The 14,492-nt window shown below is 40.3% G+C and overlaps 1 protein-coding gene across 1 annotated transcript; it reads left to right on the top strand.

Annotated features, from left to right (window-relative positions):
- The first annotated feature begins 10,065 nt into the window (after nucleotides 1–10,065).
- On the top strand, nucleotides 10,066–11,160 carry Tdpoz1-ps13 (TD and POZ domain containing 1, pseudogene 13). Its single transcript, XM_087643894.1, has one exon. The coding sequence runs from the start codon at nucleotides 10,066–10,068 to the stop codon at nucleotides 11,158–11,160; it is 1,095 nt and encodes a 364-aa protein (XP_087500020.1).
- The last annotated feature ends 3,332 nt before the right edge of the window (nucleotides 11,161–14,492 follow it).

Raw genomic sequence — 14,492 nt, 5'->3', positions numbered from 1 at the left:
CTGGCCATTTTCTGTAACCAGGCCTGGCATCTAGTGGACGGAATTGGAACACCAATGCAGCTACTCAAACTTCAACCTAGAGTCTATTCCATATAGATGGTGTCCCAGGATAATGATCACACAGAAATTGTGAGTGTGGATACCAAGTGACTGGTACAACCTGAGCCCATGCCTCAAGCAGGAGCCCATACCTACCTGGCAGTGCCTGGAGGGCCAGGACCCAGAGGATGGATAATCCAGAGATGTTAGGTAGAGTCAAATACAACTGGGGAAAAAGTCAATGGAGCTGTGCCTAATGACCCTCTGCTATACTTGTAGAAAGGAGTCTAGCATAACTGTCACCAGAGAGTTTTCATCCAGCAATAGATTGGAGTAAAGGAAGAAACCTAAAACCAACTATTTTTTTTTTATTAACTTGAGTATTTCTTATATACATTTCAAGTGTTATTCCCTTTCCCGTTTTCCGGGCAAATCCCCCTCCCCCCTCCCCTTCCTTATGGGTGTTCCCCTCCCAACCCTCCCCCCATTGCCGCCCTCCCCCCATAGTCTAGTTCACTGGGGGTTCAGTCTTAGCAGGACCCAGGGCTTCCCCTTCCACTGGTGCTCTTACTAGGATATTCATTGCTACCTATGGGGTCAGAGTCCAGGGTCAGTCCATATATAGTCTTTAGGTAGTGGCTTAGTCCCTGGAAGCTCTGGTTTCTTGGCATTGTTGTTCATAGCATAACTGTTACCAGAGAGTTTTCATCCACCAATAGATTGGAGTAAAGGAAGAAACCTAAAACCAACTATTATGCAGAAGTCAGAGAATCCTGCAAAAGAGGGGGAAGAAGGAGTGCAGAAGGCAGAAGTGTCAAGGACACCACAAGCTCAGGACTCAAACAATCAACTGATGTAACCTAGTCCCATGGAGCTCATAAAGCCTTAACATAAAATCAGGGAGCCTCAATGGGTTCAGACATGCCCTGTGTATATATTTTATAGTTGAGTAGCTTGGTGTTCTGTTGGGATTCATAACAATGGGAAGACAGCCTGTCTCTATTGTGGATTGCTGTGTATATGTTCTGATTTCTCAAGAGTGCCTCTATTCAGGTGTAGTCAGGTAAAATCTTAATTAGTCAGAAAAGGCTACAGGCTGTGATTTGGGAGTGGGAGGAGGGAGCAGAGCTGAAGTTTCAGAGAAGGGAGAGACAGAGGTAGATAGAGGGGGAGATGAGACAGGATATTGACAGAAATGTTTAACCAGAACCGCATGGCCTGAAAGAACCCCAAGTTGCTTTCGAAGAGCAGTAGAGCAATGTAGGGTACATTTGCCCCATCTGGGTATGCAGCTTGTATTTATATTTATTGAGTTTTCAGTTCTTTGTTTGGGCTTTATCGGAGTTGAGGATTTACTGAAATAAATCTGGCTGATAAATTACAAGACTCTGTATATTTGATTCTTTGGGGTTATGAGGACTTATTCCAGCAACAGCCCTCTTTCTCCAGGGTGGCCTGAGAAGATCTGCGCATTTCTGAACCCTTCTAGCCATGGGAACCAAGGGGGCAGAAAAGATCACTGTTGTTGGCAGCAGGATATAGCATGGACTGTTTTTTTTATAATCACCAGGTATGTGTCTCTCACTGTTTTGCCTGCTTTTGGGACCTCTTTCATCCTACTGATTTGCAGTGTCCCACCTCAGTATGATGGCATGTGCCAGGCTTAATGTAACCTGTCCTGTTTGGTTGACATCCTTGGGAGGCCTGCTCTCTTTTGGAAGGAACCAAAGGAGTTGATGTGAAAGAGGGAATATTGGGGTTGGGGTTCTATATGGAGGAAATGAGGGAGGAGAAACTCTTGCTAAGGTGTAATATATAAGAGAAAACAATCAATAAATATGAAAATACCATAGAAAATGAATTCATGTTCAAGACTCAGGAGACTCCTAAACAAGATTTGTGGAGGCTCCACAGTAATTCTAGAAACTTCACTTTGTGATGCTAGGATCTAACCCCTTCAGAGCAAGGAAGAGAGGGCAGTGAACAAGGGATTCGAGAGTGTGCTCAACCTGAGTTCCAGATTGGGAAGATTTTGTTTGATCCATTTTTTTCCTAAAACACTTACAAGGAGCCTGGCACCTCTACCACAAAAAAGGAAACTGTTACAGCATACTTGATCATAATTGTCTTACTTCCTGAAAAAAAAAAAAAAACAACAAGCGAACAAACAAACAAAAGCTTTGACTAGCCACCAGAAAGCCGGTTGCCAGTCTGTACAAGTACCTGTGACCCCATATAATCAAATCTTCACCAGCTTGTAATTTATTAGTCAGATTTATAACAGTAAATCCTCAACCCCAAAATGCCTACACAAAGAACTCAAAACTCCATTGATATAAATAAAATTTTTAGTTGTGAAGTGGCTCAGCTTTGGGAGACAACTTTCATCCCTCTGGTTGTAATACAGACAAACCCTTAGTAACCACCATTAGTTCCAAACACTGAAGGTAAAGTTAGTTTGTAGAAAGAAGCACCAGTGTGAATGGAAAGTGAAAAATCAGAGAGGTATTAGACAGAAAAGGATGTGCCCAACTTTGACAAGAAGATATAGGAAGGGAAGCTATTCAAGAAGTCAGTGCTATGAGTAAAGGATAGAGAGTCCAGTTTTAATGGGACAATGGTACAGAGAGAGGTTGAAGAGAGTACAAGAGAGACACAGGTAAAGACAGAACAAATCAGAGAGTGAGGTGGAGACAAAAGATTAGAACTGATTTCCAAAGTTAGTATGAGACCAAATGAGCAATTCACAGGAAGCTGAGAAAAGCCAAAATGAATCAGTTACAGTGGAGGGAAGTTTGAAGCCAGAACAAATGAAATCAGGCAGCCAGAGATCAGAAATCACTAGAAAGTGGTGAGCTTATTCAGCCATAAATATCAGAAGCTGAGAACATTCTCAGCCTAGTTTCATTGGACAGAGGCTAGAACCTTCCAGGACCAGTCCTATGTCAGCAGACCAAGGCAAAAAGTCTCAAAGATGACAAATAATATGTGCAAATAAAAGTGACTTTTACAGGATAGTATTTGACTGCTGCCTGGTCTGAAACCTCTAGAGGTAAGTATGGTTAAAGCCTATTCAGTTTAGATACCAGTTTCTAGAGACTGTGAAAGACATCACCAGATTCTCCTCTTTCTAGGAGTGTGGACGTGTGCCAGCCACAACTCGTGTCTGTGTAGTGTCACTGTGTCTCTCTTTATCTCTCTGTGCATCTTTGTTTCTCTCTTCCTCATTCTCTCTCTCTCTCTCTCTCTCTTTCTCTCTCTCTCTGTCTCTCTCTCTACTGCTTTGTCTACCTCTCACTTGAGCTTTCTATGTACATTTTCTGTTTTTTAAATATTTCCCAATATTCTTATTTAGTTATTTATTTTTAATTTCCAGATTTTATTCCAGTCCTGATCCACCCTCCTATCCAGGGTTCCACATCCCATAACTCCCAGCCCTCCATTATTCCACACCCTCCAATCTCCACAAAGTTGTCCCCATCTCATCCACTCTACCAGAACTCTAACCTTCCTGGGGCCTCCAGTCTCTTGAGGGTTATGTTTGTTTTCTGTGAATGAACCCAGACTCAGGAGTCCCGTACTGTACATGAGTTGGAGGCCTCATCTCAGCTACTGTTTACTGCCTGGTTGTTGATCCAGTGTCTACTAGATCTCAGGGGTAGAAGCTAATTGAGTGTGCTGGTCCTCATACAATCAGTTTGGATTTTTATATTAACTAGTTGCATTCTTTGGTATGAGGATAATTACTACCATTATAACCTGTCTTCCTACTGTGTGGTACAAAATCCTTTTGTTTCTGGCAGATCTCTAGTAAATCACTCCTCCCATTCACTGCCCTACAAATACATTACCCCTATCTTACCCTTTGACAGAGATTTCATTAGCAAAGCCCATGATTCATGCCCAGGGGGTCACACTTCCACCCTACAGGAGCCTACTCCTGAGAGCTAAGAAAGGAACAATTTAGAGCATCTTTCCTGCAAAGGGGAGGTTGCACAGTGATCATCTACCATCATCTCCAATGTTAGATATCTATCTGGGTATCCTCTTATTGAGGCCCCCAAAACACCAGATACAGAGTCGCTGATGTTCATAGTTTTCAATAAGTCTAATGTAGGAATAACTACTGAAAATCAATTGATTGATTTATCTAGTATTGAGAGATAAAGAAACTTGGAGCAAGATATACAGGAGATCGAGGAGCTGCAGAAGTGATTGAATCACTGAATATTTTTCTGTGTCTTCTCTGCCATGGATTCTTCCTAAGACATGACAAAGTAGATAGATGAGAGACTTAGATAGAATTTAACATGTCACTTTACATAAATGCAAACATCACAAACTTCAATATTTGATATCTGTTCAATATGCGCTGCAGCCCTTGGCAAACAGAATACTCTCTCCCTTCTCAGGACCAACAAAGCAAGCACTGCAGTCCAAGTCTGAAGAAGTCAGAACTCACCTGTAGAGGATGTAGACTATGAAGTACTAATGAGGTGAATCCTGATAGTTAAAGTGATTGAACTGAAAACCAATTAGGATATTCCTAATGACACCCTTAAGTAAATCTTGGAAAGGATTTTTAAGTAGGAATTCTTCAGAGGGAATTACAACCCCCACAAACAAATTTGGGGGAGTCACCACAAGGTCTGTGGGTCTTATTGGACTACATGATAGAAGAAAGCCACTATCAGAGGTTTGAGGGTCTGCTTTATGCCCACCATAGAAGAGTTCTTCCACCTGCTCTCCCTTTTGTGAACACTCAGACTTCTAACAAGTTCAGATCCTGTCTCTGATGATGTTTGTGGAAGGAATTATTGTAATACCAGCACAAGTGTACATAGTAGCTCTGCAGAAAATTCCATTCATTTATGGAAGATTGACCACAGTTCCCGAAGTACACTGGTCATGGCTACTCATATTCCAATCTGGAATAACTCTGGAATTAATTCAAGTCAAAAACTAGTTTGCATACATAACTTTTAATTTTTTTCATAAGTTCAAATACATATAGATGGTTCAAATAGAGACTCGCTAGAAAAACACGCCTTTAATCTGAAAGCTGAGTCAGAAACTTACCCACCTTTAATCCAGATTTTGGGACTACAGGACTGGGCCACACCTTAGCTGGAAGCCTATATAAGCACTTGGAAGAAGGAAGCCTTCTGTCTTTGCCTGAGTGCTTTCATCTTACTAGCAGTCCATTTCCTCACCAGCATTAGAGCCCACTTCTTCAGAATTCTATTATATATTGAAGAAGAAGACCTGATACTTCAAACCTTGTTGACTAGGTAAGTACTGGCTTTAGCCATTGTTGGGTAGCTGGACCTCACCCTTAAATTTTTCTCATATATCCAGTTTCTATTCATACAGACAAACTTATTCTGTACATCCTCTAGAGGCCTCTGACTAACATAACAAATTTGAAATCAGAATGTAGAACATTTTTGAAACCCATTGATAGGTCGGCATTACAACTGTTTTGTTTTATGAAAATAGAGCCAGGGTAGATTTGTTAGAACTAGGTATTGTGTGGGTTGGAGGGTTGCACTTTCAGGCCCATCCTGAAGTATCCTTTCCCCCAAGGTTACCAGCCATTGTATAGAATATAGTTTATTATATGGTTTAGATGTCGTTTATTTTTAATATAGATAGTACAGATAGATGATAGATCAGTAGGTAGATGGATACACAAATACTTTTATATACATACATATGAGGAGACTGTGTGAGTCAGAGAGGGAGGAAGACAAAAAGAGAGAGAAAAAGAAACAGAGTTTCCAGCCAGGAACACATGGAGAAAGAGGGGGAATGGGGAAAGGGGGAAAAAGAAAGAGAAAGGGGTTAAAGAATCAGGGAGATTAGGAGTAGGAGAATGCGAGAGTAGGAAGGGGGCTAGCAGCCTTTTTATAGTGAGTCATGTGTATCTGTCTTTTGCCAGGTTATTGTTAGGTGGAGCCTAGGAGGAATGCTAAAATTCCATCATTATGAATTAATTTAAAATTAGAGGAATAATTTGATAGAGACTATGGTGGAACAGGAATAGGTTCATCACGATCTTTAACTACTTCTTGCTGACTTTGGGATGATATGTGTCTGGGAAACCAAAGAAAATGTGGATGTTGTTGATCCAGTCTTAGGAGAGTTGAGTGTTTCCTTGCTATCAAGGGTCTGTGGAACCATCTATAGGTACTAGGAGCAGGTCCATTTGAAGAGTCTGTATCTGTGAAAGTAGATTGGAGCATGTAGCTTGCTCCTCTAGAACTGTCATGAATATTGATTATGAGTAAATTCTTGAACCTGACAAGATTTTGAAACATGATGTGTGGGAGGCTGGGGTGTGGAGGTGGATTCAATAGTAATAGTAGTAGATTATATATAGTATAGACTAAAGTTAAGTGTATTTGGGAGAAAAGAATTTTTCTTAGCTGTACATTTGAAACCCTTAGTTCTTGTTGGTTTGGATGAGGAACATACCAATCCCAGGGAACAGGAGAGGAATCTCACCCTCTGGAATAGGTTACAATGGGAATTAGGCTCTGATTGACAGGTTACTTATGCAGATGCAGTCTAATTGGTTTGTGGGATATAGGTCTTATTGTGTTTCTTGGAGCTTATATGATTACAGAAGAGATAGATAGATTCGTTAACAGAGTGAGTAGTCTTTAAGATGAACTTAGGGATGACAAAACCTTTCCAGGAACAGAAAGAAGCAAGAAGGGCTTTTACTTCTGTCTGGGAGACTGAATGTATATAAATTTAGTATAATGGGAAATATTTTTAGGTATGTATTGAAAAGAAAATTAAAGGACCTTGAATATTTGACAACATTTTGAAGATAATTGATCATATAGTTTAGCATGAGTATATCTGAATATGCGTATCCGTTGTCCTGAAGCCTGTGACTCATGCAAGCCTTTCTGAAATCTGGTAGTCTTAACTAGTTAATGAATGACTACTGAGGTAATAAGGTGGTAGATTACCTTGGCTAAGGAAGTAGACGTATGTTTTCTAGTCGTAGTTAGCTTAGCTACAAATGCAGTCAGAAAGTTGAAAAACATGAATTTTAGATGGCAGGCAAGCAGATGCTGATCCCAGAGCCCAGCTGGAGCAAGCGTGCTTTTTTTTTTTTTTTTCCTTTTCTTTTTTTTTTTTCTTAACTTGAGTATTTCTTATATACATTTCAAGTGTTATTCCCTTTCCCGGTTTCCGGGCAAACATCCCTCTCCCCCCTCCCCTTCCTTATGGGTGTAAAACATGAATTTTAATCTAGATGTCATTAATTAAAATGTCAGAGGTTGGTCAATAGTCTACTACATAGACAGTTTTCCCAGGTCCCTGTGGTCTCCATCACAACTCTGCCAGAGTTAGTGCGGTCATTAGGCCCAGAAGATGAGAAGATTTTTCCTGTGGAGCAGGAACTTTGGAAAAAATGACTCATCCTGTCCTAGGCAATATGAGACATTTAACTCTCTTGTATCCTCAGTTTGACAGCAGCGTAGGCTAATATCTGGCAGCAGCAAGGCAACTGAGCACTGTTTCTCAGTGGTTCTCATACCACAATCTAGGCAGTCTTGTGAGGATGCCTATTTCTTCTCAGAGCCCTTGGTGGTTGCGGGTGGGGCAGCTGTAACTGCTATGCATGGGCTTCTCTGTCCTAATAACTTTAAACATGTAAGGTTACATTTAGCAGATTTCTGAAAAGATTGATAGTGAATATCTATTAAACATATGAGTTATGCAATCATTAATGCTGTGATCTTTAAGTTTTTACTGCTGTAAATCTTTAAATTAATATTAAATAAAGATTTCCCAAGTCAGGATAGAAATTAGAGATTCTAAGGCTGTTCTAATGTAAGGAAGCAGTGTTTAAGTAAGTGCGTATAGCAAATATGGTAGATGGCCATTGTCATTAACTAAGATGGCACTGAAGCTACAACCAGTCATATGATCTGCCTTAGCTAAGATGGTGCTGAAACAATAGCATAGGAAAACTTTACCTGCCCGCAACAAAGATGGCAGTCACTCAGTGGACTGCCCTTAATGAAGATAGTGCTGTAGCTACACCTCTGTCTGAAGGAAAGTCACAGCTTTGTTATATCTTGAAATTGGCAGAAATGGCTGTGTATCAGCAAAAAAAAAATAAATAGATAAATAAAAATAAATAAATAAATGAAAAGAGAAAAACACAAAGAGATAAATGGACATGTGTTCTTTGAAGGATAAGTGGTCTTTCCTTTCCCTGTGGTCATTCATCCTCTATTGCTGAATGCAGAGCAGACTGTTTGACCTGTTCTCAGAGCAGCTCAGCTGTCACATCTGGTTTAGAGCTGCTAAAGACTTTCTAGTGTTTTTATAGTAAAAATACCAATTATTATCTGTATTTATTGTCATCTCTGAGGCTTTCTCCCTCTACCTGTCGACCTAGGCTTAGAGCTTGAAGCTTCTAGACTCTTAGTCTATTCTAGGCCTAGAGAAAATTTAGCCTCTGAAACTTATAGGTGAATAAGTCACTCCTATTTAGTTTTTTTCTGAGGTCTGGATGGGTAGTTTAAAACTCTTCTCCATTGTACCTGATTCAATCTGAATTATTTCAGTTTTTCCTGAGCTGCTCTTCTTTGCCTCATACTAACTTTCACCAACTGTTGTAGTCTTCTGACTCCTTTCTTGTTCTCTGAATCATTCTGTCTTTCCCTGTGTCTCCATTTCTCTCTCTTCAACCTGCCTCCGAAAAACTCTCCTGGAAAAACTGCATCCCCTCTCACTTTTCTCTCTGTACAGGTTTCTTTTCCTTCATTATTTATTTAATTTTTTACATCCCAAATGTTACCCCATTCCAGTTTATCCTTGCAGAGTCCTTCACCACTCCCTTCCCCCAAATAACAGACAGGAGCCTATCTGACAAAACTCATAGCAGGGTCTTTATTTTCTTTTCTAGCTCAGGCACCCCCACCCCTCTCACCACCCCAATGCACCACAGTCATGAAACATCATTTTGGTGGTGAAGGAGTACCAAATGTCTTCCTGTTTAGACTAACTGTGGACTTAAATAACCTATAAAGCTGGAGGGGATGCCTTTTAACAGGTTTTGGCTTAAGTTGAAGTAGATAAATCCAGTTCATCTACAGACTCTTTTGGTAGAAAAACACACCTTTAATCTGAGTCTAGAAGATACACCATTAACTGGGCCCTACTTCTATTGCAGGCCCATAAAAGTACATAGAAGGAGGAAGCTGTGAGTCTGCCTGCTTGCTCTCATTTTACTAGCAAGCTCATTTCTTCACTGGCATCTGAACCTGCTTCTGCAGGATTCTTTTTAATTCTGAAGAGGACCTGAGACTTCAAACCTTGTGGAATAAGTAAGTATTGACATTAGCCAATTTTATATTAGTTTGACTTCTGCCTACAGATTTTTCTCATACAACCACTTTCTATTTATATAGAGAAATTTATCCCTTATGTTTAGTAGAGGACCCTGATTAGTACAACACAGTTGAAATGATAGTGTTTACACATTTCCAAACAGTTCCAAAGTTGGATACAATAGTCAAAACCAGTTAACATTGACCTAAGATTCAATAAACATACACAGAGATATTCAGAACCACAGTAGGTTTGGGTGGGGGTAGTGTAGACTGAGAGAGACAGGAACACAGAAAGGAAGAGACATACAGACACAAACAAACAAGGAGAGACAGAGAGAGAGGGTGGGGGAGGGAGAGGGTGAGGGAGAGGGAGAGAGAGAGAGAGAGAGAGAGAGAGAGAGAGAGAGAGAGAGATATTTAACAGTCATAGTGGTCTGTTTTATCTTTGGTAGAACAAATATGAAAACCTACAGAACCTACATAGAAATAGACATTTCCAAGTGTATAACAGGGGAAATTTAGCAGAAAATGAAAATAAAATCTAAATCTATCTATCTAAATCTGTCTAAATTATATCTATAATTGTATCTTACAGAGGAAAGAGTAAATTCTATTACTTTCTTTCAGATCAACTTTAACCTCCAAACTACCTCCAGAAGACATGTCAGGGGACCTGGAAGCCAAGATCTGTGGCTACACACATATCAGTGTTCAGAGATTCTGCTACAAGTGGACCATTAGCAACTTTTCATTTTGCATGGATGGAATTCGGGAAAATATTACAAGCCCAGTGTTCTCATTAGAGGGCAATGAAGAAGTACAATGGTTTTTGAGAATATTCCCAAATGGTGTTGATGAAGAAAGCAAAGATTACTTGTCTGTTTCCGTGGGTTTGTACAGTTGTCCAAAGAGCCCAGTTTTGGCAAAGGTGCAGTTCTGGATCATAAATGCCCAAGGAGAGAAACATCAAATCAAAGAGATCCCAAATATTTTAAGCTTTAGTCCAAAACAACAATGGGGATTGAGAAAGTTCATCCTTCGAGATTTCCTCCTCTCCCTTAGGCATTGGCTTCTCCCTGAAGACCAGCTCATCCTGTGTTGTAAGGTGTCCATAGTAGGACCCTCCTTTAGCACGCCTGGACATAACATGACACCTGCAAACAAGGATCCAAGGCAGAAGTTGGCTGATGACATAGGAGAGCTGTGGGAAAATTCCCTCTTCACAGACTGCAGCCTGGTGGTAGCTGGCCAGGAATTCAGGGCTCACAAGGCCATTCTAGCAGCTCGCTCTCCAGTTTTCAGAGCCATGTTTGAACATGAAATGCTGGAGAGCCTAAAAAACCGCGTTGAGATCCATGACATTCACCTGCAAGTCTTTAAGGAAATGATGGCCTTCATTTACACAGGGAAGGCACCACACCTCCACAGCCACTCAATGGCCACTGATTTGTTGGCAGCTGCTGACATGTATGACCTGCAGGACTTGAAGGTCATGTGTGAGGATTCCCTGTGCAGGAACCTCAGTGTGAAGAATGCTGTACCAACTCTGATCCTGGCTGACCTCCACAGCACAGAGCACCTGAAGACTAGGGTCATGGATTTCATTATACTTCATGCTTCTGAAGTCTCTAAGACCTTGGAGTGGAAGTCAATGGTGGAGTCACATCCCCACTTGGTGGAGGAAGCATTTCTCTCCCTGGCTTCTATACAGTGTTTTTCCTCGGAGCCTTCACTCAAACACCTAAAGATATTTTAGGAGCTTGACAGATATGACCGACACCTGGCTTCTAACAGCTACAACTAGTGTTTTTAACAATGACTTCTGTTTAGATTACAGTTTTGCTGGAACATTTACAGTGAATCTGGGGCAAGGTAGCATGATGGCTATGGATTTCATACAGCTGTAATATTTCAAAATGGTGTGTAGGGAAAGGGCAGCACTAGGGTCTTGGACATTCTACCTGACATCTATCCTGTTGATGTTGTCTTATTCTTGTCTGATGTCTTGGAACTGGCATTCAACTGGCCTGAAGCAGAGCCTACCTGACTTTCTTTGGAGAAACCTGTTTGCATTGGACTGAACAGAATAGCTGACCTAACATATGCATTAACTGACATGTAAAGTTTTCCACCTAATTCATGTGTATTATCTATCTGCAAATAAAAATTCTTTCAACTTTACTGTATTTGCCCTCTTAATTGCCAGTTGCCTTATTGTTCTAATTAAGACTTCAATTCTTGTATTGCGTCTACTTAAGAGAATGAGAAACCTTGACTTACCTTTGCTTTTGTATACTGGCTTTGAGTTTCTCCCCATTTAAGTTGATCTTGATGCGGGATTCTTCTATATTACCATTATTATATTTAGCCATATAATCTCTATGCCAATCTCTGGAGAAGTTTTATCATTAAGGGATTGCTTCTTAAAGTCCATATCCTGATCCAGTTTAATGATCATGTTTTTTGCTTTTTCTTTGTTTCCTTTTGTTTTGCTTTTTTTCTTTCAGTTAGTTTATGTGGTCAATTGAATTTTATTGATTTTTGCATATTGAACCACCCTTACTCACCTTGAGACAAAGCCTACTTTGGTTTTGTTAATGATATTTTTTAATGTGTTCTTGTAATTATTTAATGATTATGTTTGCATGAGTCCATAAGTTAAATTGATTTGTGTTTTAGATATCAGTGTAAATGTAGTCTCTCATAAAATAGAGTGGGAAATATTCCTTCTCTTTTTATTTTGTGAAATGATTTGAGGAGTATATGCCATAACACCTCTTAGATTAACAGGTGAAAATTATGGTCCTGGGCATTTTTTGATGGGGAGATTTTGATGGCTGCTGCTATGCTTTGATGCCTTTGATTTGGTGCACACATAGTGAGAATTGAAATGGCAGCTTAGGCATTTTTAATTTGATGAGTATTAGTGTCCTTACCTAATATGAGTTCAACGCACATTCATGCTATACTGCCCAGAGGGATTGACTCTACTCTGACCTTACTCCTCTAGTCTTCTGAACACCCAGATGTACAGGGGATACAGTTTGTGTCCTATGTACCATTGACCAGTACTGACCTTTATAATTGCAAGGCATAAATCCCCTCCCTCCATTTTCCAAAAGACCCTCAGATCCCCTAGGTCTTTTAGATTCAATCAGGTTGACTCATAAACCCACCTGGCATGACTGTCAACAACAGTTCCAGGTTCTTTTCACAACTGAAGAAAGTGAGAGAATTGTTGGAAAAGCTTGGAAATTGGTTCCAGAGGTAAATGGTCTGCCCACACAAGTCCAGGCAAATATTGATACAGCCTTAACTTTGACCATACCCAACTGGGATTTTAAGGCTGTTGAAGGTAGGGCGAGTATATGTGTCTACTACCAGATTCTGTTGGATGAGCCTCAGGGAAGCTTCAATCAAGTTGGCCTATAAATTTGCCTATGGTAACCAGGTGAAATAATGAGAACTCTACAGAATATTTAAAAAGAATTGTTTGAATCCCATAAGATTTACATTCTCTCAGAACCAGAAATGAGAGAAAATTGTCAGTGGGAAGCTTGGCTTTTTTTTTTTCAACAAACAGACCCTGATATCTGTCAGGAACTTCAGTGCCTTGATTGTTTTGCTGGTAAGCAACGTCCTACAACTTTATATAAGAAGAGCCATATGACTGAGAGCCTTGTGGCTCAGCTCCATTCCATGCCCTGGGTAAACTTAAAGAAGGAGGGGAAAGCCAGATAGTTTTTGGTGGGCACAGGGCACAAAATTCTGTCTTTTAACAAGCACTGGGACCAATTTCGAGTAAAAAAAAATATGGGTACAGGGGGAACAGCCACCACAACCTATCCAGGTCTAGCCAAAGAAAGTTTGATTTTGTAATAAATCAGATTCATTCATGGTTATTTCTGAATGCCCATACTCCCAGATGGAAAACATTTCTTCACCAAAAAGGAGCACAGTTCCATTTTGACCCAGAGGGTGTGAAAGTGCTGGATAAAATATTTCCATTTGTGATGATTTGCATATGCTTGGCTCAGGGACTCTCACTATTAGAAGGCATGGCCTTGTTGGAGGAAGTGTGTCATCATGGGGTTGGGCTTGGATGACCTCCTACTAGTTACCTGAGGATGCTGAGTGTGTTCCTGGCTTCCTTTGGGTAAAGATGTAGAACTCAGCTCCTACTGCACCATGCCTGCCTGGATATTGTGACACTGCCATGCTCCCTCATTGATGATAATGGACTGAACCTTGGAAACTGTTAGCCAGCTCCAAATAATTGTTGTCATTTATAAAGCTTACATTGGTCATGGTGTCTGTTTACACAATATGACCCTAACTAGGAGAGAGGTTGGTACCAGGAGCTGGGTATTGTGATAGACCTGACCAAGCTTTTGTTAGGGGGAATATAGATGTGGAGAATTTGGATTTGGAAAGCCATATAATGTTTTAAATGGGGCTTAATGGATCATTTTGGTACAAATGGGGAAGGTTTTGTTACTGAGAGTAATTTGAATTGTGCAGGCCTGGCCCAAGAGGTTTTAGAGGAGAATTTCTGTATCTGCTATAAAGGCTGCTTGTGTGGTATTTTGGTGAAGAATGTGGCCACTTTTTGCCCTTGTCTGAAGTGTCTGCCTGAGGTTAAGGTGAAGAGATTTAGATTAATTTCCTTGAAAAAGAAAGACTCAAAACAGCCTAGTGTAACTTCTCTTGTACAGTTACTAAAATTCACTGTTATGAAGAGCATTTTAATGAGAAAAGGAAGTTGAAAAAGGACGAAACAAATTATGTGATTCGAGTATTAAAGGAATACCAGGAAGTGAAATGCAGCTGAATCCTGTGTTCAAGGATATTAAGTTTAACTAAGGAAGTAATGACCTTGGAGAAAGATCCCACCCAACTAAATTAGCTCAAGGCAACCTACTACAAACCTTTAATCCTAGTAGGCAAAGACAAGCAGAACTCTGATTTCAAGGCTAGACTAGAGCAGAGCAAGTTCTAGGTGAGGCCAAGCTTAAATACAAGTGTGGTGGTACACACTTTTAATCCCAGGAGAGTGGCATGTAGATGTCTAAATTCATGGTCATCTAC

This window comes from Rattus norvegicus, chromosome 2 (assembly GCF_021556685.1).
Source record: "Rattus norvegicus strain SHRSP/BbbUtx chromosome 2, alternate assembly SHRSP_T2T, whole genome shotgun sequence".
Classification (NCBI taxonomy): domain Eukaryota; kingdom Metazoa; phylum Chordata; class Mammalia; order Rodentia; family Muridae; genus Rattus; species Rattus norvegicus.
This window is presented reverse-complemented; position numbering and strand designations above follow the sequence as displayed.